General features: G+C 36.9%; 1 protein-coding gene across 2 annotated transcripts in view; it reads right to left on the bottom strand.

Moving 5' to 3' along the window:
• Window positions 1-398: 398 nt before the first annotated feature.
• Window positions 399-24,859, bottom strand: part of LOC148673714 (receptor-type tyrosine-protein phosphatase mu-like) — a 39,479-nt gene continuing 15,018 nt past the window's right edge. The window contains exons 14-28 of one of the 2 annotated variants that reach the window (XM_088630501.1): window positions 23,729-23,816; window positions 22,593-22,669; window positions 20,124-20,160; window positions 19,755-19,852; window positions 17,283-17,402; window positions 16,345-16,499; window positions 13,372-13,507; window positions 12,748-12,894; window positions 10,088-10,187; window positions 8,167-8,246; window positions 6,962-7,096; window positions 5,094-5,219; window positions 3,675-3,838; window positions 1,505-1,640; window positions 399-710 (exon numbers count right to left, since the gene is read on the bottom strand). In XM_088630501.1, the coding sequence (XP_088486627.1) occupies window positions 660-710; window positions 1,505-1,640; window positions 3,675-3,838; window positions 5,094-5,219; window positions 6,962-7,096; window positions 8,167-8,246; window positions 10,088-10,187; window positions 12,748-12,894; window positions 13,372-13,507; window positions 16,345-16,499; window positions 17,283-17,402; window positions 19,755-19,852; window positions 20,124-20,160; window positions 22,593-22,669; window positions 23,729-23,816 (1,650 nt within the window). In that variant the 3' untranslated portion in view covers window positions 399-659. Of the gene's footprint in view, window positions 711-1,504; window positions 1,641-3,674; window positions 3,839-5,093; window positions 5,220-6,961; window positions 7,097-8,166; window positions 8,247-10,087; window positions 10,188-12,747; window positions 12,898-13,371; window positions 13,508-16,344; window positions 16,500-17,282; window positions 17,403-19,754; window positions 19,853-20,123; window positions 20,161-22,592; window positions 22,670-23,728; window positions 23,817-24,859 lie in introns of both variants that reach the window. The other variant, XM_088630499.1, reaches the window with a different exon arrangement.

The raw sequence follows: 24,859 nt of genomic DNA, 5'->3' as shown, positions 1-24,859 counted from the left end.
TGCTTTCCAAGGTACAAGATTACAGCATTGATTCAAAGTAACTCTTTGGTGGGACTGAGTTACAGTATGTGAACTCATGCCTTATCTCACTTTGATATTTTGTATCATCTAAAGTTTTATATTACAAATACAGAGTAGTGAGCCAGCTAACCTGGTAAAAGTTATAGTGTAGATAAATTTTTTTTATTATAAGCCACATTAAAATGATCATTCAGACCATGTACTGTAATTGTAGCATTTGTACTACATGTAATTGTAGAGGTGATGTACAGTATAAATACTAAGTAGCAGAAAGTTCCAATATTGAACCATAGGGAACACCAAGCAACCAAAATATCTGAAATACATCACCAAGAGAAATAAAAAACTGAATTAGCAAGGTAATATTAAGACCTTAGTATCTTTCTGTTAATTCTTCTTTATTTAACAATATAGAGTACTTGGTGCAATAAACCAATTTGTTTTAGGATATCTTCAACTGAAACTCTCATTTTCCATTTACAATATGTAGTAAACCTGTAGTCTCTTTCCCCTAAACATTATGATTCTGTAGTAAGTATGTATTCCATATATAAACAGAATAAAAAGAGTGCAAAGGTATATTATTTCACTGATGCATCAGGTGTTACACTGTAGCTGTGCGTTGGCAGGGCTGAGGATTAAGAGTCTATGTAATCCGCTGCTATTTGGTAGCAGAAAATGAGCTGATTCTGTGTAGGGAAAAAAAAACATATGAGGAGGTATGAAAATTCATGGATTCTTGCAAAATGTAAAAAATGTCAGCTGATGATTCTACACAAATGTTTTGTAATGCTGACATATTCACAAAGCATGGTTGATACATTTTTTATATCCAAAAAAACTGCATAGGTCCTTTAACATTATGGTATAGTATGTACTGTATGTGTTTATTGTCATTGCGATTTTTTCACTACATTACAGCATTTTGAAAGTTCACACATACTAAAAAAATATGTAGAACTTTATAATAAGTGGTAATCTACCAACATTCTTCAGAATTCAAGTTACAGATTAAATACTATAAAGAACTGCTCTGGACCAAATTCCAGAAAATTAATTAACTACGCATTGTGTTTTAGTTTTAGTTTCTACAGTTTCACCACAAATATTCTGGGATTTCAAAATAACTTTTCCTTGAATCACAATGCATTCAATATTTTTTTCAGATAAATATCTAACAGGCATGTGAATCATCAGTCGGAGTAGACTGTACATTTCTTTTGGATTTCAAATCAAGGATTCTGTCTGTTTTCTCCCTTATTTTGCTTAATATTTTTTTAGAGTCATGGCAGGGTTATGATAAAAAAATTAATAGTTGCATTCCACTGGGAAACCAACTTCTCGTGCAATATGAGTTACACTTACAGTATTTATTTATCTAAGACACATTTTTCAGTAAATCAAACCAATACAGTATCATTTGCTTGGTTAAACCGAGCTTCAGTGTGAAAGAGATGACAGGATGAGATTTTACAAGGCTCACCATATCTTTGATGATTTGAGGCCGCACTCTTCGCAACATCTTTACAGCCTGAAACACATCAACCTGTCCATCGGACTGCAGCTGTTCATGCAGCAGGCTGGCCACACAGAAGAGACCACTCCAGCAAGCCCCATCCCTGTGCACAAATAAACCAGGTGATGACTATACTGTATCAAACATGACTTACCATCCTTTATGCTGCTAAAGCAGGTTAAATCCCATATTATACTACCATGTACAACTTGTTCTCTTCTTTCATTAATTAACTTTTCCTTATTTATTCTTTGTCTCTTTTGCCCCTTCTTAGAAATTTAGGATTGGATTGCACAATTGGATACAAACAGAGGTGAATGTAAGTTGATCAAGCCAAACGCTGCACAAAAGTTAGAAAACAGTGCCAGTATGCAGTACAGTACCTGTAGAACATTTTACCTAAACTGTGTGTAGAAGGGTGGTAGGTAGAGACAAGATTTTTGCTCTTGTGGGAACTGCATTCCTCAGAAAGCCTTCGGGAACGACCTGTTGCTCTAATTTACTTGATCAAATGAAGAAGGACAATTGTTTGGGTAACAGTTAAACACCAGGAAACTGTGGGATTTCAGTGGTTTGTCAATCTCTGCTTTCTGGAAAGAGCCTCTGTAATGGACTGGAGGTAGAAGGAAGGAAGGATTTCCATGCCAGTAAACAATGTAGCCAGTTATATCTCAAGAGGACATTTGAAGAAGTTCAAAAAGAGCTAGACTTTTGTTTGTTTTTAGAGTTTAATTACACTATAAATAAAGAGAAATGTTTTTTTATATCATGGCTGTGTATGTGTGTGTCTTCCTGAGACTTTTAATACTTGTTTAGCTTCCTCCATTATTTATGACTTTGGATCTCTCAGCCTTTGTTTTTCATTTGATTACAGATGGTGAACTGAATTTTCAGCAAACCCATCTTCGTGTAATTTCAGGTGAATTATTGCAACAGCTTCGGGATAGAACAACTGCTGTAGGCAAGTTTCAAAATTAAAGATGAGCAGTGACAGGGACTGGCAGAGCAGTGCTGTCCACTCATCCTGTATAACTGATTTGTTGTTCATTCTCAGTTTGTCTATGCTGTGGAGGTATGGCAACACAATGGTGATGCAGTCTACATGACTTAAACATGCATCAGTTTGGTACTATTAAGTAGACAGGAGAAAAATTTCATCCTAGAAATTTCTTCTTTACAAAATGATACTTTCAATCCTGGATTTAAAAAAAAATCATTACGATCACTGTCTCTTCATATTGTTTTATCCTTGGGCGTAGCTTAACCTTTTCATGGTTAAGAAACATGGAAAGCAATTCATAAATGCAGCCCTGCCTTGTGCAACAACGTTTAACAAGCATGGTAAAAGACAGATGACCCTTTAGGAAAGTTTAGCAGGAGAATAGTTTTTGCTGGTGATCGGAGAGAGAACATGAATCATAAACTCCCTATTGCTGTCTGCTGCTTCCCAAATGTCAAGCGTGGCCCTTCATTTTAATAGACTAGCATGGAAATGTCAGAGAATCATCCAGCATGCGAAACAAAGCTGTCAATCACTAGTAAGATCTACAAAAACAAACAAGCCTGGGATTGTTCCATTAACCACCACATCAGGGCAGGAGATGTGATAGAGTTTGTTGGGAATAGAAATTTCAGAACAGTGCCAGTGAGTTCACTTCTATTTGTGTAGCCCCCTGGACAAGCGTAAGACTGAAAGTTGATTGGTTTCCATCACCATTTCTGTGCGCATGTTTACATTAGGATCCACTTGAGAAAAAGAGCTGTGGTCTCATTTAGCTCTAGAATGTCAATGAAAGTCACACATTAATAATTTTATAGGTTATAAAATTACATTTTGTGGCTGCACGTGGCAATAGATTAATGCATTATAATAACTGTGCCAGGAAAGAACACATTATATCAAGAAAATTAAAAAATACAGAGCAGCAGTACATCTACTTACATGGATTGCAATGCTTCATTTCCAGTTTTGATGCACACCATATGTCTTTAAGTTATATTACAGAAACCATTTATTTTCTCCATCATTCTGAATTGTTAAATCTGTACATTGACAGTTTGGAATCATTTTGGTAAGACAAAAAAACGTGCAAGTTTTGGAGATCTCTTAAGGTGATTTGAGGTGGTGGGAGCTGACCTGCACATGACAAGTGTAGGAGTTTCTTCATTGCCCTCCCTCTGACACTCTTCTCCATAGCAGCACATACTGATGATCGTGGCACGTGTCTTGGGAAGGATGTCTTTTTCTGGCCAGTTGTTCAGCTGAAGCATTTTTATTTGCAGAGCTTCTGCAAATGATTTCTGCCGCAAAAGCAAAAATATGAATATGTGAGCAATTCAGTGTTGAGTGATCTCATAAGAGGAACTTGATTAAAATGATGATGTTCTAGTTTTACTGAGATGTGCGTGTATCTCAAAAGCATTAAACACTCATTTAATGACATGCACATGGCGTTTTGTTGAGGAAGAAAATTGATAATTGTCTGGGATTTACCTTTTGCATGTGTATGGATTTTCACTAAATTGTTTTATTGACTGAAAATCAGTCATCAGGAAAAGGTAAAAACTTGGCAGCAAAAAGACATTCACATAGGAAATATCGTATGTTTTGTGAGTAAAAAATAAACGTTGGATATACAGTATGTGCTGCATATATTTCACTACATTATAACATGCAAAGCCCAGCTCAGAAAGATAATCTATGATTGGTTTCCAAGGGGATAAAGAACATGATATTGTTTTGTGTTATTTTTTTCTAAAATAGAAGAATATAAAATATCTCCTTTAAATTGTAGTATAAATAGAGTGCAAAATTGATAAACACTAATCGGTGAAGTAAATCATGTAAAGCTAACCACCTTTCTATGCTGATAAAACCTTGAAATTATTTTTTTATTAATTTTTTACAGTGTGGTGCAAGAACAGTAGATGTAAATACTGTTGTTCTCTTTTCCCTTCAGCAGCATCCTGTGCTCTGTCAGCACACAGGTAAAAACAGTTTTGCAGATTTTTAACAGACCATACTGTATGTCACGCCCTCTGGCTGCAGCTCCTACTCTGTCCTGTCCCTAGTTTTCTGTGCTTTGCTGTCCTTCCGGTCCTTCTCTCTCTGGGGCTATATATTTCCGGGTCACTGATTCCCCTTCGCTCAGCATTGACGTTCGGATGTCCTGAGACCCGCCTAGCATCTAGGTCGCCCCACGTCCGCTGCCTGAGGGCTTTGGTTTCTATTCGACTCCTGAACTGCTGAGCCCAGGCTAATCCCCATTCCACCACTGCGCATACAGTATGGGTCTTTTTCCGCTCTCCTGCCTCTCCACGGTTCGTCCCTTCTGACATCCGTGACACCATCATTGGGAAGTACAGTACTTGACAAAAGTGTACTTTTCTGTCCTGCAGGAATGTTCTCCAGAAACATTTCTTGCTTCTCGGCAAAGAATTAAACTGTTCACTCTTTTGTGCGTCTGCAAGCATACAAAATAAACAACTCTTCTTTCACGGACAGCGGGACTCTGTCATTTATATGACACAACAGGCACAATGGGCACAGTGTCACCTGTTTGGTATGGCTGAGCTTTAGTGTTCTGGAGGTGAAGCCATCCTTTATTTCCTCACTGCAAAGGCTGACAGTGAAAGGACCGTGAGTGCAAAATCCAGACTCTGGCCAGAACACAGGGAAAGCCTATGTGGACAATGCATAGGAAAGTTATTGTAGACACTTGGACATGGTTTTATTTTTCATTATTAACCACATGAAATAGTTAAAATATTGAATGTTCTAAATTAACTCTCATATATATTTAATATTACTGTATATTCTGGAGAATTAAATTGTGTTTGGCTCTGGGTTTTACGACCACTACCAGGTTTTCTTATTATGTGCTGTGTGGAAGGACTGATAAAATGTATCTGCTACTTGGATGACTACCAGAGATAATAGACAGGCTGTTCAGGAGAATTCTTCAGCACACCTCCTGTTTTTGTATTCACTAAACCTCACAAAAAACAAATCCTGATCTGATAATATTCCAAACACCAGGGTAGTCTCATAAACTGCTATACAGGTGTTATTCTATGTAACTTTCAGACAATACACGAATAAACATTTACCAGAATGCAGTTACAATACACATTCAAATTAATATTTTTACACATCATTATTTAATATCCCATGTACAATGACGTGCAAAAGTATTCAGATCTATCCTGTATTGTTCCATTTTGTGAAATTACAAAATTATACTGTAGATACACATTTTATCAATTTAAACTTTCAAAAGTCAGATTTGTTTTTGCTGATATTAACTTAATATAAAAAATAAATATGTTTAATGCACATGTGTTCGGACATGTGGACTCAAGTATCTTTGGCAGCAGTTATAGCTACAAATCTTGTTGGTAAGGCTACAGTATACTACATTTGCCTACTGGCTTGGTGCAGTTTTTACCCATTCTGCTTGGCAGATTTGTTTAGGCTCTTTCAGGTTAGTTGAAAATTGTTTATGGACAGCAATTTTCAATGTTTTCACAGATACTAAATAGGATTCAAATCAGGACTTTGACCGGGCCTCAAAGTTATGTATACTTTCTTATTCCTAAGCCACTCCAGTGCAGCTTTGGCCTTGTGTTTTGGATCTTATGTCCTGTTGAAAGGTGAATTTTTTGCCATGGATTTAGATTTGAAGCTCTTTTTTCTGTGAAATTTCCCAGTATTTTTCTCCACCTATGTTCCCATTAGTCCTGACAAACTTCTCAGTCCCTGTTGATGAGAAGCAGAACTATAACATAATGCTACCACCACCATGCCTGAAAGCACTTTGGTCTTCATGGTCCAATCTTTGAAATTCATTACGTGACTGTGGTAGACATTTGACAATTGTGAAATTATGTGGACCACTGTAATTGCACACAGATAGAGGCCACTCAATTAAATGTGTGTCTTAAATGTGTGAAGGTACTTCTGTGTACCACAATTAAATTATTCTTTCATGGTATCTATTTACTTCTTCATATATTTGTTTTTGCTTTGAATGTGTGGAGTAGGTTGTGTAGTGTGTGTAACAAATAGTAATTGCACCTTTAAAGTGTCCTGATTGCAAGCTTTAAAGCAACAAAATGTGGAAACTGTGCAAGATTCTGAATACTTTGGCACTGTATACTGTAACTTCACATTTTTATTTTATTTGCACATACTGTATTTTTGCAAGTCAAAATACTTATGTTGGAGAAATTCAAGCAGAGAGCTACGTTAGCATGTACTGGCTGGAAAAGTGCGAGTTAAGGTTGATTCCACAATGCGAAATAGAAAGCAGAAACACAACATGTTGGCTGTTGAGCCTTCTAATCTACATGTAAATACTGAATTATTCAAATCTAAATCTAATCTAATCTGTAATTTAAATACATTCGGTGCCTCAAACAAACCTCATCTCTGTTTTTGGGTATGCCCATTATGACCACAGTTGTGCATTTGTAGTCATAAACCAGCGACCAGAAATCAATGATGGTCTCCTTTAGGGGAAGCTGGGTGATAATGAATCTGTTGTTCCTTGTTAGGCTCTGCAAAGTAAATAACATTATGTTAAAATGTGAAAAAAAAAATGTTTACATTTAGTTATAGGGGGAGCATGTCTAGCCAGATGGAAATTACGCAAAATAAGAAAGAATTAGAAGAAGAAGGTAGTTCTCACAATCACTTGGTGAAACTTCTGGAATTTGCCTGTGTTTGTGTTTACCAGCATTCTAGGCTGGGACTATACAGAATATTTAGATTTTGGTAACACTTTACTACTTGAAAGAGGCTAAGAACAGGCTTCATAAACACAGCACAAAATGGTAAAAAGATCACATAGCAAAAAAACTTTTGTCTATCTATACTGGGACCAGTGTCAATGAGCTCCTTGTCAACTCTCAAATTATTCATGGCATCTATGATCATTTTCACCTGACTTCTTTGCTCTTACTCTTTTTTCTTTCTCATTACGAACTGTTACAAAAATTATGTCCCTGCATTGTCATTTGCACAAATGTCTATAAAGGATTATATTGTGTTGGGAGATGTCTGTGAAGGAGTTATGAAAGTATTTTTTAGCCCTTGTCAAGGAAAGCATTACTGATAATTGTTTCTCATACTGTGTTTCTGAGTATAAATTTTATATTTTTATTTTTCCTAGGTTCCTAGGCCTATATAAGAGGCGCACTGTCTTAAAGGTGGAAATAATTTTATTTTTATTGTTTTATGTTCTTAAAACACAAATCAAATAATTGAAACGATTGAGATGCTCGGTGACTATTTGTTTGAGACATTTTCTATTGGTTCTCATTAATCAAGTCTACCTTGGTCAGTTTCCTGATCACTTGAATAACCAGAACAGTAAAAAGAGAAATATACTGTGCCAGTTCAAAATAAAAGTGGCCACATGAAAATATGAAGAGTGTAGTATTGCTAACGGAAGAAGAAAATATTGCAGGATTTAAAAATAAATCCACTGAATGAATTGAAAACGTACTGTAGCTACAGTAAAAAGCACACTACTACTTGGAAGACATGAGCGCTAATTTTTGTAATAAATAATGAATTTATTATTTTTGTAATAAATACAAAACAAAAGCAGCAAGAGAAAACTCACATCTGCAAAAACAGCATTAACATAACCTGGAGACCCATCAGGGCCCATAACTGACATCAGGGGGCAATGATGACCATCCACTGAGAAAGAGGGAGAGTTAGTGCTTCACATTTATTCCATCATTGTTAATAAGTCACGTGAGTGATAAGTAATAAGTCACCAGCTCTATCATCTTTTGTGGTGGTGTCTATGTAGGTTGTTGTTCAAGTTCAAGTAGGTTGTTGTGTCAGCATGCATAGGTTGCAAAGGAACAGGTAAAGGTTTATTCCACGTTGAAGAGAAAAGAAAACAGACACATCGTTTCGGCTGTGGAGCCTTCTTCAGGTGTCACCTTCAGGTGTCACACTTGAAAAAGACTGCACAGCCAAAATGTTGTCTCTTTTCTTTTCTGCATGGAATAAGCCTTTACCTGTTCCTATGAATTAAACTACAATGTACAAGACCCTCAAATATTTTGAAAAACAAAAATTCGTACCTTTTTTAGTCCAAAGACTAAGCTTTTAATTGTATTTTTACAATTATTACCTGCTTTGTGATCACAATAATAGTTAGACTTCATTATACTGGTATAAAATGTAGTAGATAGGTACTGTAGACACAGTACACTTTGCTACACCGTTGTACAAAGTATTTTATTATTGCCCTGCTGTGTGGCATTAGTGTGCTGGAAAACCATGAACTGTAATGTATGAAAGAGCTGACTACATTTAGAACTTTGATCTCACTCAGTCAAAAAGTGTATAAAGCAAACATTCTATCCTTGTTTTATGTTGTGTAGTTAATGTAGTTCATAAGGATCACAAAATCACACTATTAGACAATTAGAGGACAACAATGTCTATTTCGGCAATCATTTTACCAAATCTTTTCACCTTTTATGTAACCATGTTAAACATGAAATCAGTTCATACACTATAAACTTTAGTAAAACTGTAACATCATTTATTTAAACAATTTATTTTTTAAGGGCAGTGAAAACCATGAATGAGCCAGTAAAATAGAGAGGCTCCTATGATGATTCAAAATTGATAGTCAGCCAAGAAACACACTGAACTGCTTTCAGCTCTGCCAGTACAAACAAATATAGGCTGTCATAATTACAAATCTGCAGGAAGATGAGATTATTAAAAGATACACACATTCATGCAAATTACTAATTAGCAACACTTCCTTGCCTCAGTCAGTCAAAATATGTTTGAAGCAAACATTCTATCCTTGTTTTAGGTTGTATAGTTAATCTAGTTAATAAGGGTCACACAAATATGACTATTAAAACACTGGTAATTGATTTAATGCAATTTAAAGACAATATTACATGCAACATAAAATATTCTGGTAAAAAGTACGGTTTAAGCAAAGTGTGTATTAACACAAAATACATACTGTACTACATTAAATCTATTCATTCATTACAGAAAATACAGCTTTAGCATTTATAAAGTTATATGAGAGCCATTGTAAAGAACAAAAAAATTTCAAACAGCTACAGTATGACATTCAATCCTAAAATTTCTCTAAAAAGAGGAAACATACTTTACTTTATGTTTCATTTTTGTGTGTAGCAGACTATATCCTGCATAATATGGTTAAGTTGTGTATATGGTTTTGCACACAAAAAATATATGTGAACAGTTTAGGACTCTTATATAATGGAGGTGGCCACTTCTGTAGTACAGTACTGTATATCAAATATACTGTGTCCAAACATACTTGATATCACAGAAAGCTCTGACTTTCACTTTCACATATCTTTTGTTTTTGTTTTTGCTTTGGAAGCACATTTTTACATTTACATTTAAGGTTAGCGTCTCATGGGTGAGGAATTGAAAAAGAGGAAGCATTTATCTAAAAGTGCTGATACAATTGGGAACTGTACCAATTGGTTTTCACCATGTTCTGCCATAGTTCCACTAATTCTCACCTGGTAAAATGCTGAGGTCTCTGTTCTTTGACTTATTATTAGGCTTTAGGGCTTCACAATGTGGACTGGCCATGAAGACCTCTGATAACCTATCCAGTGCCTGGAAGAGAAATAACATTCTATAGAGGGAAAGATCATAAATGACACTGTAGGGTCTATGTCATTTTTTTCAGATGAGCACAGGAAATAAAATAAATAATACTTGAAACATGCAAAATGTGTTTCAGTCATTTTTTAATTAAAAAATCAAAACTGTTTACATTTTTTGACATCTGATACAGTTATTCAAGAAAAGTATAACGACACCTTTGGGTGAAAATAAAGAAATCCTTGATGGCTTAGGTAATGGAAAAGGTTCCTTTTGAGGAGCAGAAATAACAAATCAACCATTTAAGGTCAAAAGTTAAAAACAAAGTTTATTTTGACATCTAAAGAAAGCTTTTTGTTTTTCAGAACAAAGACAAAGCCTCTCTGAAAAACAGGCAGTTTTTGAAATGTTTTCAAACAGGTACTGAAGATGGCATCATACAACTTCACAGAAAAACAAAAATCCTTTGTATGGCATAAATCTATACCCAATTTTAAATCTTCTTGTCAGTTGCTAAGATACCACCACAAGGTGACCTAGAGGGGACTTTTGATAGATGTAAGTTTCCTTGTGGTAAAAAAAACAGCAGCTTATTTCTGTCAACAGCAGTGTCATCAGCAAATATAGATCCCCATCTGGAAACTGTTTCTACCATGGTAGGGGACTTCAACCACCGCAGCCGTTAAAAAGTGCTACCATCATACTTTCAACATGTCTCCATTCCCACTAGAGGCAATAACACACTGTAACACCACCATTAAAGGAACATACTGCTTCATTTTACATCTACATTTATGGAAGTCTGACCACGCCTCCGTGCTCCTTCTTCCTGTTTACAAGCAGAAATTAAAGAGAGCACCACCTGAGCTGGTCACAGCCTTAAGACTGTGCTGTGCTGGTCAGACGCTGAGCTGGTCACATCTTACATCAACTACTGTGTGGACAGATGTGTTCCTACCAGGAAGATCTGAACACAGTATATCCCAATTAGAAGACCTGGATGAACAAAGACATTCGCTGCAAAATTATAACCTTGCAGGCTATCAGAAACTATAAAGGCAACACCAGTGGTATTTCCTCCACTAATACATCTCTACCAGATGAGCTATCAAGGCTCCCAGTGAACCAAGGCACTTTGTGTTGCAACTCTCTAAACATGAGGTGTACAGTATAGAGAGTGAAAACCCGTAAAGCAGCCTGCCCAGAGGGTGTCTCCCCTCATGTCCTTACACATCCTTACTGCAACAGCTGACTGCAATGCCTCAGACTCAATACACATCTGCACTATGCACTTTTTATATGGTCTAACATTTTGTTCTCTCACTACTACATATTTATTGTTCCTGTTATTATTTATTATTATTTATTACATTTATAATGTACTGTCCACATTGTGTGGTGTTCCATGTTGTACTGTGTATGTCCTGAGAGATCCAGCTTAGGCTTACAGGCAACTAACACAACAAACTGCCTGATACCTCATTTTCATTTAGCATGTGTGCAAAGAAAGCACCAAAAACTTCTACAAAAACAACCTGTACTTACTTCTGCAACTGGGTATATGATTGTATAAAAGCAATCTTGTATTACTTTGACAATGCAATAAATTTCCATTCCTTTACCATTTGGATTGAGTCAACTACAAAAGTCAGCAAATGGCCTGAGGAAGGCCAAAGTAGGTCCGTTTTATAACGGAATGGCTCCATCGCAAAACCACTCAAGCAAAATAATTGCAGTTTATTTACAGTGCTCCCAGTCCCCCGCATCAGAAAACAAAACCCCCCAGAAGAAACAAAACTAATTCTTTACATGAAGATAAATCCTCCTTATTGCATCCTCTCTGTTTTCAGTCACACTAACTGACATACTGACCACCTCTTAGGCTGAGGAGCCAGCTTAAATAGCTTGTAAGCCCCTCCTCCTCTGGAACAAACCATTTCTCCAATTCAATGCATGGTTTTCCCATCTCCTTAAATAAGCCTTGAGAAGTGGGGTTAGATTTGGCCTTCTGAGGCCACCATAGGCTGACCCACTCTGGAAGTACTGACACCAAACAAACAGTGAGTATCATCCATTTTGAGAGTACTCTCCATTAATTCATACCTGTGCTTAAATATGTGAATGTATATGAAATTAAGTAATAGCAGTTACTAGTCAAGCTCTGAGTGTGTGCCCTCAGGAACTTATCTAGCAACTGCTCAATGGAAGGTGTAAGAATATATATTTCCTGTGCTATCTGTACCTTGTGACAGGCTCCTCTGTCACATGTTCACTGGTGTTTTCTTTCAGCATTTGACCTACATTAAACTGAATAAAATTCATTTGCATGTTCTCTGTATTTTTGCTTGGATTTCCCTACAGCTTTCCACCACCTTCTAAAACATATTGTCAAGGCTGGTCTGTCTAAATTGTCTGTGTGTCATCATTAGACTCGTGGCCTACCAAGGACAGATGGGAAGTCTCATCTAGCATGCAAACCTTACCAGGAATCAATGGCTTTCTGACAGTAGATATTCCTTGCAGGACAAAAAGATGCATATCAAAATTTCATCTGTGGATTGCTTGACTTTACCTGCAACTCCATCTGGTAGCCAGTGAGGTGGGAGTGAGGGTTCTCCTCCTGAAGCTCACGGAGCCGCTGCTGAATTTGGGAGGCAGGAAAACGGGTATCTCTACAGAGGAGAGCCTCCAGCAGAATGTTGTAGATCAACATGTACTGCTTCTGGGGGAAGAAGAGAGATGGGTTATACAGAATGTAAAGACAGCAAGGGGAAAGAAGAAAAAAAGGTTCAGAAATTGTGTGAGAGAGGCAAGGGGCTATGGGGAGATGTGCAGGGAGATGAACCAGGAGTTTTAATGGAGAAAAGCAGGGAACCTGTGTTAAAGAGATCTACAGGAGATGAAGAGGTTGGCTGAGTTGTAGAAACTGGTTTAAAGTTCAAGCTCCTATAGATCTTGAACTTCCATCTCCAGTTCTTCAGATCAGGGCGGCCTACCCCTGCTATAAACAGAACAGAGCTGTGTAGAAACAAGAGAAAAGGAGACAGAAGCAGGTAACACAGTAATGAAAAGGAGGGAAAGAGTGACACCAGGGAACAGTGTGAGAAGGAGCTAATGTTGTTTGTGGAGATGACTGGAGAGTGTGACTGCAGGAGAGGGAAAACAGGAAGGGTAGTTCAAGGATATGGATAGTCACCTCATTTTGCACCATGCCCTCCTTGTTTTTCCTCAGGTTGGAGACACACTGGAGCACGTCCACCCTGTGTCCCATCTCAGCCGCAGCTAGGAGCTGGTGCACTGCCAGGAAGGTGCCCGTACGCCCAATCCCTGCACTACAGAAGCAGCCATTGCAGGATCACATACAGAATTTTATTTTTCGGAAAAACTTTGAGTTAAATCATATATTGATAAATCTTAGAATGCACATGAACTGATATCCCCTGGTATTCCCCTGATAGGGGAAATGATATTCACTATCTTCGCACTAATTAAGAACAGGCTTTTAACCTGACTGAAATTTATACCCCAAGCTAGAGGAAACTGAATATTGTATTGACACAGAAACACTTAATTTGGATTCCAATGTCCAATGAGTGAGTTAAATCACTCTCCTATTATGAAGAAAAATTTCTTGATCTTGAAAAGAAAGCCTCACCTGTCTCTTAACACACTCTTCATTTATGAGAGACTGATTTTTTCCCAGGCCCTGACCTGGCTCTTAAGCTGTCGTGCTAATATACAGTATAACTACTGTATACTGCATATGTAACAACCACCGGTCCTTGGAGTATTTCTCGCAAATTAGCTGATCGGTTTCAGCGTATACCTATTAACTACAAGCACCGCCGCACGTGTTGACCATCACCCATGGCCGTTCCTCATCAACTCCTATCCAGTACATGCCATATTTAAACCCTCTGTACGCACTGCTCTAGGCTCGGTCTAGAGCTTCTACCTCGCGTTTTCAACCGCCTTCTCTGATCGTCTCTTTTGGATTTAGACCTCTCTGCCTGTTCTTTGACCATGGCTTTGCCTAACGGATTGGATTGGTTTTCTTTGAGGACTCCGCTGGATTCTGTCCCCTGTTTCTCGTTCCTTGACCTCGACCCTGGCTTACGGTTCGGCTTTGGATACCCCGACCTTGCTTGTGCCTATTGTCTCGACCCTCTCTCGTACACTCTCTCTTCTCTGCATAGGATCCTAAGATATTTCATCTTGGCTGCCCTAACATTATAATACAATACTTATATAATATATATTGTAAGTGATACTTTATGTCTAAGAAAAGCAAAGTTGTTGTAAAATGTAGAAGAATGTATTGTAAATATATTTAATTGAAAAATAATAGGACCAAATGTCAAAAACGAATCTGCAAACAGTCAAAATGTGTAACAGGACAAGCTGAATGTTAATTAATAGTCTTCTCATCTTCATAAAAAAAATCAGTTCAATTCAAATTCGTATAGTAAATGTACAGACGATGGTTGAAGCTCCACTACTGAGCCTTTGCAAATTCATACAAAGAGTTAAAATAACTGGCAGGCTCCAGGATTAGACTTTTTCATGTCTGCTTAAAAACTGTCAGTGTATATTGTACACATGGAATCTTAATTTGTGCTACACTTAAATTTCAAAATAAACAGTTTTCAACTTTCTCTTTTCGAATGGTTTCCCAGTACAAGTTTTATTTTTTTATTGAAATCCACTGTATATTTTATTTTTTTGCTGAAGGGAGCTTGAGAGTTTTAGGTATCTTGTTATTTTTATTTTGCTTAATTACAAGTTTTGGGTGAAGGAAGGAAAAAAAATACCAGGCAATTTTCCAATGTCTTGTCAGAATGTTTTTTTATTTTAATTACAGCCATTGTATATACATTCTAAGCATATTTATTTCCTGTTTTAGGACTAAGATTTTCACTAAGATTTCATTCAGCATATATTATGCATTTAGCTAATAGACTTTATTTATAGAGGTTGAAAAATGTAAATACTGTTTCTAGGGTTCCTTGACTAAAATGTAAAAATGTTGCTTGTATCTTTTTTATCTAATATTCAGCATTATGATGTGTTGCCTTTTCATCAGATTATCCTATCCTGACTGAGGCCATTAATAAGCTAAGGAAGACTTTTGATACAACCTTTGACTTTAATATCTAAATACTGGTGTATACAAAACCATGCAGATTCTTGTTTTGTGATATGTTCAAACCCTCAACACTACCTCCCTGTATTTCTGATCAGGTGAAATTGTTTGGGTTTTTGAATCCAAATAAAATTTTGGATTTCACATCAATGTTCATGTCGATTTTAACCAGTGCCATTCTATAATAGCTGCACTTCCCTGTTCTACAAAAAAATCATTTGTACCACATTATGGTAATGTGACACATAAGGCAATTCAATGCTATAAATACAGCACCAGCTAAGCTAGCAGGGAACTCATAACCACAGATAAAAAAAGATGTGCATGACTTTCTGAAAACGAGTCAGATAATGAGTCATCAGCATTTGTTATCCACCATTTATCATGGTAGTGCCGTTTAAGATAAACCCATGCATTTATGGAGTAAGCCTTTAATAATTAACAAAGACCTTTGAAAACAGAATCATTTTAAAAGGAAAATAACTACATTTTTGCCTTTTTTTTTCTATTATGATTGAGTGCGTGTTGGGTTTGGTCTGCGATAGGGTTCCTTCTAAATTGGGTTGAGCTTTGCACATGCTGTGGAAGGAAGACACCTGTTGTGTTAAAAGTTTGTAACTGAGAGACATTTCAGAGCGTCTGGAAGGTGGAGAATAAGATGCGTCAAAAATATTCTTTCATTATGACTATATTTATGTTGGTCCCACATACTGTATGCTTAAGCATCTCTTCCTCCTAAACAAGACGTTTATGGTAACTTAGGAGGATGTTTGAAGGTATAAAAAACTATCTGGAAATGCTTGGGATCAGAGCAAAGCAGGAGAAAATCACTTTTACTGTCCCTTTTATTCTTTCAGAAGGGGCCACTTCATTAGAATAGACCCGCTGCCAACCCTGAGCTTGCAGGATCCTTACAGCTCAAGGTTATGTACAGTATGTGCTGATGACAAATTGAAAATATTGACTGTTTCAGATTCTGCAGGGTGAGCACATCAGGTGTGTTATCTCAATATACAGTAGTCTCACCTGCAGTGGACCACGATTGGCCCTCTGTTGTCTGCCCACCAGTTGTTTGTCAGTCTGACAAGGTGTAGGAGGCTTAAAGGCCTCCGAGGAGTGCCATGATCAGGCCAGGCTGTATAATGCAACTGTCTCACAATTCTATGTTTACAGCCCCCAACCTTGAAAAAAGAAATGATAATCTGTCTATATAGTGAAACACTTGGGCATATAAATTGCATGTATCTCTTTCTCCTTTTGTTAGTTTGTTTTCTAAAACCAAAATATTTTTCATCAATAGTGCCAGATTATGAAATGTAAAATAATGGTGTAAACACTAATCTTTTAAATAGGTGTTTAGCCATAATAAAGAATACACAGAAATTATATGTCAGCACACTAGATGCTAGGCTAATTATAGCCTTCATTTCCTTTTTTTAAAAAACTGCATGGATTACATTTTAAATTTACATGATAAGTTATGATTTATTCAACATGAACTTTTGACATTGCTTATTCATATTCGTCACTACATTTGTATGTGTGGGTCAGGAATTAATATAAATGAAGAGCATAAACCAAGTAATGAATACTTTACACATACGTTTTAACACAGGTATATTGATAACTGATTTTTTTGCATATGAATAAATGACTTCAATAACTAAGTAAAACAAACAGGAGGTGATAGATTCCAGAACATAGCAATGACACAGGGAGATATTAAAATTAAATTCTGATATGAAAAACATGACTTTGGAAATTGACAGGAGTCCAGGAGATGAATATGATTAAAGAAATCAATTATATTTTTGTCATAGTATATATCATTTTTGCATTTCATTTTTGTAACTTCATGTTAAACTAGTGTCACTGAAGAGTCAAGACAAAGGCAAAAGCATATTTAGTATTTTAGGAAGAGGGTTGTTTGGTATTTACTATTTGCAGAATTTCAGTCATTTTACCTTTTGTAGTCCAAAGACTCGCATGGTGACCTCAGGATCTTTTGTCTGGGCATGCAGTGAAACTCTGAGGTCATTATAGATCTGGGACCCCTGTTCAGGCCAGTACTGCTCACATTTAGTCTGCAAATATATACTGACAAATCAATTCTGAACAAAAAATAGGAATTCATTTTGACTTTTACTTATTCTATAAAAATAATAAAAAACTTCAACACTACAAATAATATGCAAACAGTATGCTGCTTTGCTAACACCCTCATACATGTGCATAGCTTTCCTGGCTGGATTAAGAGATATCTCTAACGTGAGTCTGCCATCTGAGACACGGCTTACTGTAGATAATCTTTTCATGCACAGCATGAACAGGACTCTGCTGTCAGTCTGGAAACTTAAAAGGCGAAGAAAACTAATAACTCCATAGTTTCTGGTTGACAGACTTGTCATTCTGAAGTGATCTGGAGAAATAAATGTGTGGTGTGCAAATCTCCACTCAGTGTCTGGCAGCTGTGTTAAAAAAGAAATATGGACATGTTCTGTTCCCTAGCGATATTCATGTTTCCCCAAACATAAAAGTAAGTTACTGTACATTAATATTTTAAACCTAGGTACAGAACTGTGCAATTTTAAGAAATAAAGACAATGCTTTATAGCATATTCATTCCTTAAACACCTGACCTAAATCAGGCCACCAATCAGGCAACTAAATAAAATGTCATAAGTTGGGTCAGATTGTAATTATGATGAGACAAGATAAAATATTCAAAGGAAACAGAAATGAAAGCCATGCCCATAAAGTAAAAGCTTCCAAAGCCATCACAAAGAATAACAATGAATTACAAAACACCAATGCAGATTACTTCAATAATAATTGAAGTTAGTCGAGTTGGTTTAGATATGCAAGGCTTCAGAGAAACAACAATACAGCACGTGAGTAAAGGAAAGAAAAGTGCTAATGAGGATAGCCTGACATCTGCACTGATGTAAACAGGAACCAGTTGTGAATTATGACTTGCTAATGTTTGCTACAGCTTAATGGATGAGGATGGATTATATGAGATTTCACTAAAAGGAGAAAAACCATCTGCTAAAGCAATGTCACAATTCTGAAGTCAAATGTCAGCTTAAGTAATTTCCTTGAGAAGAAAAACAGTGCGCTTGAGAGGCCATTGGTGAAGCTTGTGGAGGTGAGAGAATAGAGTTGAGGGCTGGCACCACACCTGTTGGACGCCAGCAAAGTAGGCATCAGAGATGACTGTGAACAAGAAGACCTGACCCAGCACAGACTTTTACCACTGATGGCACAGTGCCCACTCCTTTTCTCTACTCCTCATCAAATTTTTCTCTTTATTCGCAGTCCTCACTTTCCCTAATATCCAGGCCCCAGTTGCGGTCCTGGCTGCTACAGCAGCTACTTACACTCCCTTTTATCTCTCCTCCATGGACATCTGAGTGGTGTGGTGTGGGCCTTAGACTCTTTACCCTGCCAAAGCTTCCGCCTGCAAACGAATGTATTTGATACTTCTTTTTTTGGGAGTTCTAATAGGATAGGAGATCTTCTGTAGACTACATGATTATATATATTTTCCCTCACTTCATTCTCCATCAGAGTCCCTTCAAAACACTGCACGTATAATCATATAATTGATCTAACAAAGCTGAATGCTGCATCATTTACACACCTAGTTTACTCCTCACTGCAGCAAACGCTCTCCAATCAATTCCTACAAAACTATGCAATATAAGGTACTTGGTGTTTTTCTGATCCAGCAGTGATCTTTGGTCAGCACTGTCATTTCCTCAGTTAATGTCAAGGTACTGTAATAAGTACGCTACCATTTATATTTGTTGTCTTGTTTCATCATCATTAGAATTTGAGTAAATTCATTTTGGAAATCTCTTTTGTGTCAGTACAGGACAGATATGTGTTTTCAAGAAAGTAATACATTAATCATCATGCCCCGTAGGGCAGCAGCTTGCAACCTGCAGTAGCCGCGAAGACAACGCAGCTCCTCTCTGATTGAACGTATTCCTCACAGGTTCCAATTTCGGGTCACGTGCCAATTCACCCCTCCTTCTACCAAGCCAACTTAATTTCTAATCAGACCTAACTTCCTATAAAACACTTATGCTTGCCATGGGGAAGATGCTTTGTCATTTGAGCTATCAGTTATTGCTACACTCTGCTCTGTCTTTGTGTCTCTCTGGTCTTGCAAACTAACTCTAGTAAAACCCCTGTTCTTGGTTCCCTATCTTGAACTCCAGTTACCAGAATTTGCCTGGAACCTGCCCTGCTAGTCCTTTCTGTGGCTCATCATTCCTGCCTGCGAAACGTAATGAATTAATGGAGTTACAAAAACACAGTACAGTACAGTATGTGTTACCCCAAATATCATTAGGAAATGAGGCAAGAAACATTTCTGTTGGACACATGATTAACTCAATCACTACTATCGGTACAAGATCAGTCATTGCCTTATTGCCTTCAACCAGGTTGGTGAGCATCACAATCACTGAGGTCCTCTCCTGCCACACCATTTTCCAGAAATCGGTTATGGTGTTGGGAAGGGGTCCTGGAAAAAAAAGAGGGTTAGCTTCACTTTTGTGAAATTAAAGTTTCTATTTCTTGACAGAATATAAATGTACTGTATTTGCGTATATAGACAATCAAAACTCTGAGTTTCTTTTTTAAGAATTTAAAAAATAAATGCTTCAGATGACACAGCAGAGCTTATAAAAAGAAAACAATGGACAGATGGAGACTGGTATGGGGATCAGTGAAAAGAAAACACATGTAAGACTAAGACTGAAAAATAAAACAAAAAATAAAAAATATAGAAATACCTTGGGTGGCAATGTAGTGTTTCGGTTTCTCAAATCCCTGTAAAACAATTTAAATATTTTACTTAAAGCCCACTCAGACATGCAACATCTTATTTTCAATAAAAACAGCTGCAGTATAGCACCACATTCTTAGGGGTTTACACTGTGTCATTAAGGTTTCTCCATAATGGCCATTTCAAACTGGCAGTATTACTGTACGGGCCGTGGAAATATTTCTGCTTCTTTCCTGTGGAAAATATTTTATGCCCTATAAGAAATAATTAACATGTTGTATCACAAATATTTTTCAATCAGAAAATAGGGATGAAGGATAACCAAAAATTGCCTCAGCCAGTAAACGCACTTGCCCGAGCACACACTGAGCTCTTAAATGTGTCTTTCAGATTTCAGGAGACTTTCATTTTGTTAAGCTTGAAACTACTTATTTCTAACTTTCTTGGACTCTCGTGGCAGACTAAGACTTGAGGCATTGATTTACAAAACTATTCTTTCACATTTTTTAAGCTCTAAGTCAAACCAGGTTGTTGCTGTGTTATTGGTGACACTCTTGCATTGTTTTATCACAATTTCCAATATCAATGTTTTAGTACCATTTGGCAAAAGATGACACCATCCAAGTCTGAGGAGATGTTCTTCAGATGTTAATTTAGACCAAGGACCAGACTACATGGTTATTAAACACCCCATGTCACTCTTCATAAAACTAGAGTTGGGAACCATAGTGTGCAAACTAAAATCAACTCTGGGCTTGTTCAGTTTGGCCTGCCTAAAATGCATACTTCATGTATCTGGTAAAATTGTTAGCGTATAATGAATGTGGACACATCACATCACAAACTGCGAGGGTGAGGAAAGATTTTGTCTTCAAGTGGAACCACAAAGAGGTGCAGTGATGACATTAGTTTGCAAAATGCTACAAAGGAGTCTGAGATGATGTGTGAGGCCATGTGGCTGTGAACTGTTTTCCTCTGTAAAGTTTACTATGCCTATAAACAGTGCAGCATGGGTACAATGAGAGGGGAATTCATTATATAAAAGTACTAAAATTCCATTGCTCCAGGAGCAGGAGACACAGCCTTAATTTGCCATGCATGTTGGCATCCAGGTTGATGCACAGATGTTAGGGTCAAAGCAAGGTCAAGAAGATAAAAAACACTGGAATCTGAGGGATGATAGTACAGTAGAATAGTTTAAGTGCAGATGTCTGTGTGTATGGGTGGGGGGGCTGTTTAGACAAAAGAATGCAGGTGTTAGGGAAGGAGAAGCTTGGAATATCCCCTATACAGAATGATCACATACTGTAATGTCAGAGTGCGTGGAGGCAGCCAAAAGGGCACCTACAGTACAGTGACAGCAGAAAGAGAATTGAGGATCAGGGAAGGGAAAGAGGTGGCCAGCAAGGATATTGCTGATGCTGTTGATGTGGTGGATTGGACAACTTTTTATACAGTCAATAAAAAAAACAAAGCTCAGCAATGTTGGGAAGTGTTGAAACAGGGTGTGGAGATGAAAAGGGACAGAAATAGATGCAGGCTAGACATTCCCCTGAAATATTAAGGGAGCCCCTTAATGCTGGATTGAGAAAAAACAAGTTCATGCTTCCTCAGGATCCTTAGCAGCCGACAGTGGAGGAGATGACTCAGAGATGGTAAGTTGAGGAAAGACCCTGCACCATTTTGGACCTCAGAGGGGAATGTAGAGAAGAGGCCCCCTTGCTGTGAGACAGTGAGGGCTGTGAAAGAGGAGCCCAGACCTGGCACAGATTGATGCAGCCCACTTCGAGGCGTGGTATGCTCCAGTGCCTAAGAGGAATCCTGTGGATAGAGTAAACATGTACAGTATAGTGCTTGTTTTTTTCTTTTAATCATGCTGGAGTTGAGAGACTTGCTGAGTAGGCAGTAGCACTTTAGTTTAGTTTCCTTCAAGCATGTACAATAGATGAAGAAGCTGCCATATTGCACAGAAAAGTTTGTATGTAGTGAGAACCAATACACAATTGAATCATAAGTGACAAAAAATGTTCTCCAACGGTATAGAGCAGTGGTAGACTCATGAGAAAACAGAGGTTTTGGGTTTGGTGTCGCTTTCAAATCAGCTGGGGTTCAGTGATTTACTGAGCTAGAAGCTCAGGAGTTTGGATTCCCTTGAGCAGCTGGAAGAACAAGAGGAGCCATAGAGATAAGCATGGTAACAGCTGTCTCTGGTGAGAGGAAATGCCAAATGTGAAATGAAAACACGGGAGTAAGGAAAGAGTGTGATTTTTGTATGTACACACAGTAGGTTGTTGACCTCATCCCAAACTACTTATTAAAGATCTGTACAAAATATTTAGAGATTCTTTGAGTTCTGTACAAATGCTATCTATTATTCTTAATGTTTAAACAGCCTAATATAGTTTTTCTAACACCTTATACCTTAACTGGTATGTTTATTTAGAGGGTAAAGAGAGCATTTCATGCTGTTACATACATCTATGTAGCTTGCATTGATGTAATCACTTTCAGGATGATACTCAGAAGGGGTCAGCATGACACGAGAAGCATCATCTATGGAAAAGAAAACAGATGAGACTTTTTTTGCTTTATTTTTGTTTTCTCAGACTAGTTTTTTTATTTAATACATCACTCTTTCATAACTGTACAGTCATTTTCAACATGATGTTTTAATCACGGTACATTATGTTATTTCTTTGATCTTTTTTAATAGATCCATATCAAAAGTAATGTACAACCTGTTATTAAAATAAAGGTTCAATTTGTAAAAGTGCAATGCACATCTGAGTTTGAGTTTGTTTATGAAATAAGTTAATTTACATGTCTTCTTAGAGTAGACATGTCTTAGTGTAAAAACTAGTGGTCTTGCATTTCAGTGCTAGTCATCTCTGATTTATGTTAACTCCTTGATTGATTGATAATTTTGAATCTCAGTGATTTTCCCAGGGATGGCTTAATGATGTTATAGTATCTATAGTGCTGAAAGAAAACAAATGCAGTTGGTTTCAATGTTCTTTTGTAGAATTGTAGAGTTCTTATCTACAAAATGTTACAGAAGTATTAATATTCACATACCCTTCTTTCACAATAGTCAGTACATTGTACTGTTAGGGTTAGGGTTGCAAGAATCGTGCAATTTGCACTCCATTTAAACTTATGATTCCACTGGAAATGAAAAAAATTGAGAGTGTACCCAGTGAAATGTGTTTTCTTAAAGCTTTAAATTCAACTCATTGTAGGAATACAATTCCTGAACAGTGCAATACAATGTAAGCAGCTAAATGTATTCGAAAAAGAAATTGAAGATGGGAGAAAACTTTCTGTCTTCCTAAAGTTCACTTGGTCTCCAAAATGCAGCCATGAAGTCACAATTGTACTGTGGGTTGGGGTTGTAACTGAGCAGTTCTGCAATCGGTCTCTCCAGTCATCAGATTTGTAAATTTTCCTTAACCCAAGAAATATGCTTAAAACAAACAAATTCACTCATAATAAGTATTGTAATTGTATCTGCTTCAATGATGTATCTTTTTAACACAAATGTTAAATCACCTGAAAAATGCTGTTAAAATGATATATACTGTACAGTAGCTTATTTGTTAAATATCCACTTACAGGGAACAGAATTTTTGTAGCGGTTTTTTCCTTTATTAGACTGATTCTTTGCAGCCTCACAGGTACCAAAGCAGCTCTTTGGTAAACTCTATAAAGGAAAATTATTAACATCAGAATACAGCTACTTATTTTTTTCTATCTTGTAATTCAAACAAGGGATATAAATAGAACCCATAGAAGAAATAAAGGTCTAACCAAGGACATCTTAGAAAATGAGACTGTAATCACAGGTTAAATGTTCTGCAATAACAATAGAACCCACATATTAAAATAAATGAAAGCACAGTACTTGATTTAACAGAAGATTTTAGCAAAGTGAAATCAGTTAAAGTCTGCAATTATTTGGTCACCTACATTTTCAACACAAACACTTAAAGGGTATTATTTTTGTAAACTAGTTTTTTATGTTTTGAACTTTTTTTAAAAAAAGGGGAAAACAAAATTAGAATAAAATATGCATAGAACTTAACTATACTGTACACAGTGTAGACCTTCATCATAAATGAAGCTCTTTCAAAATAACCAAACTGAGCCCTAGGCAGGAAATAGACAGTGATGACAGGGGCAAGATGCAATCTGGACTTGACTGCATCACAAGCAGCACTTCAAGCCTTGGTACTCCTTGAAGCCCCTCCACTTCAGTCAACATATACAATTTGGATTTTTGGAGACCAAATGACCCTAGATGTTGTCACAGGATATTTCTTAATCTGCAAATATGTCCCTTTGTTTTTCCCCTGAAGATCATACATGCCATACATGAAGGCATATATTTTAATAAGATACCAAATTTGTGGAATCAGTGAAAATAATCCATATTAAAGAATATTTGCCACAATATTATGAATCCTTTTATCACTCCAAAGTACAGGTTGAAGGTAAAAAGCAGGTTTTCTCTGTTGCAAACTTTAAATGCATGAAAACATAGTTAATAGATGAGGTACAGATAGGCAAATTTGTATATAACAGTATACAGTATCATCAGCCTACAGTGTTTGTGTTTTCCAATAAAACGACCAACATGATACAGTATGTATCCCTAGAGATAGCACTATGAAGGACATTTTTTGCCTGATAATGCCTTGGCTAATGGGTGGGGCATAAACACTTTTAACCAAATTAACTAACCCT

This window comes from Lepisosteus platostomus, chromosome 4, assembly GCF_059453375.1.
Source record: "Lepisosteus platostomus isolate fLepPlt1 chromosome 4, fLepPlt1.hap1, whole genome shotgun sequence".
Lineage (NCBI taxonomy): Eukaryota > Metazoa > Chordata > Actinopteri > Semionotiformes > Lepisosteidae > Lepisosteus > Lepisosteus platostomus.
This window is presented reverse-complemented; position numbering and strand designations above follow the sequence as displayed.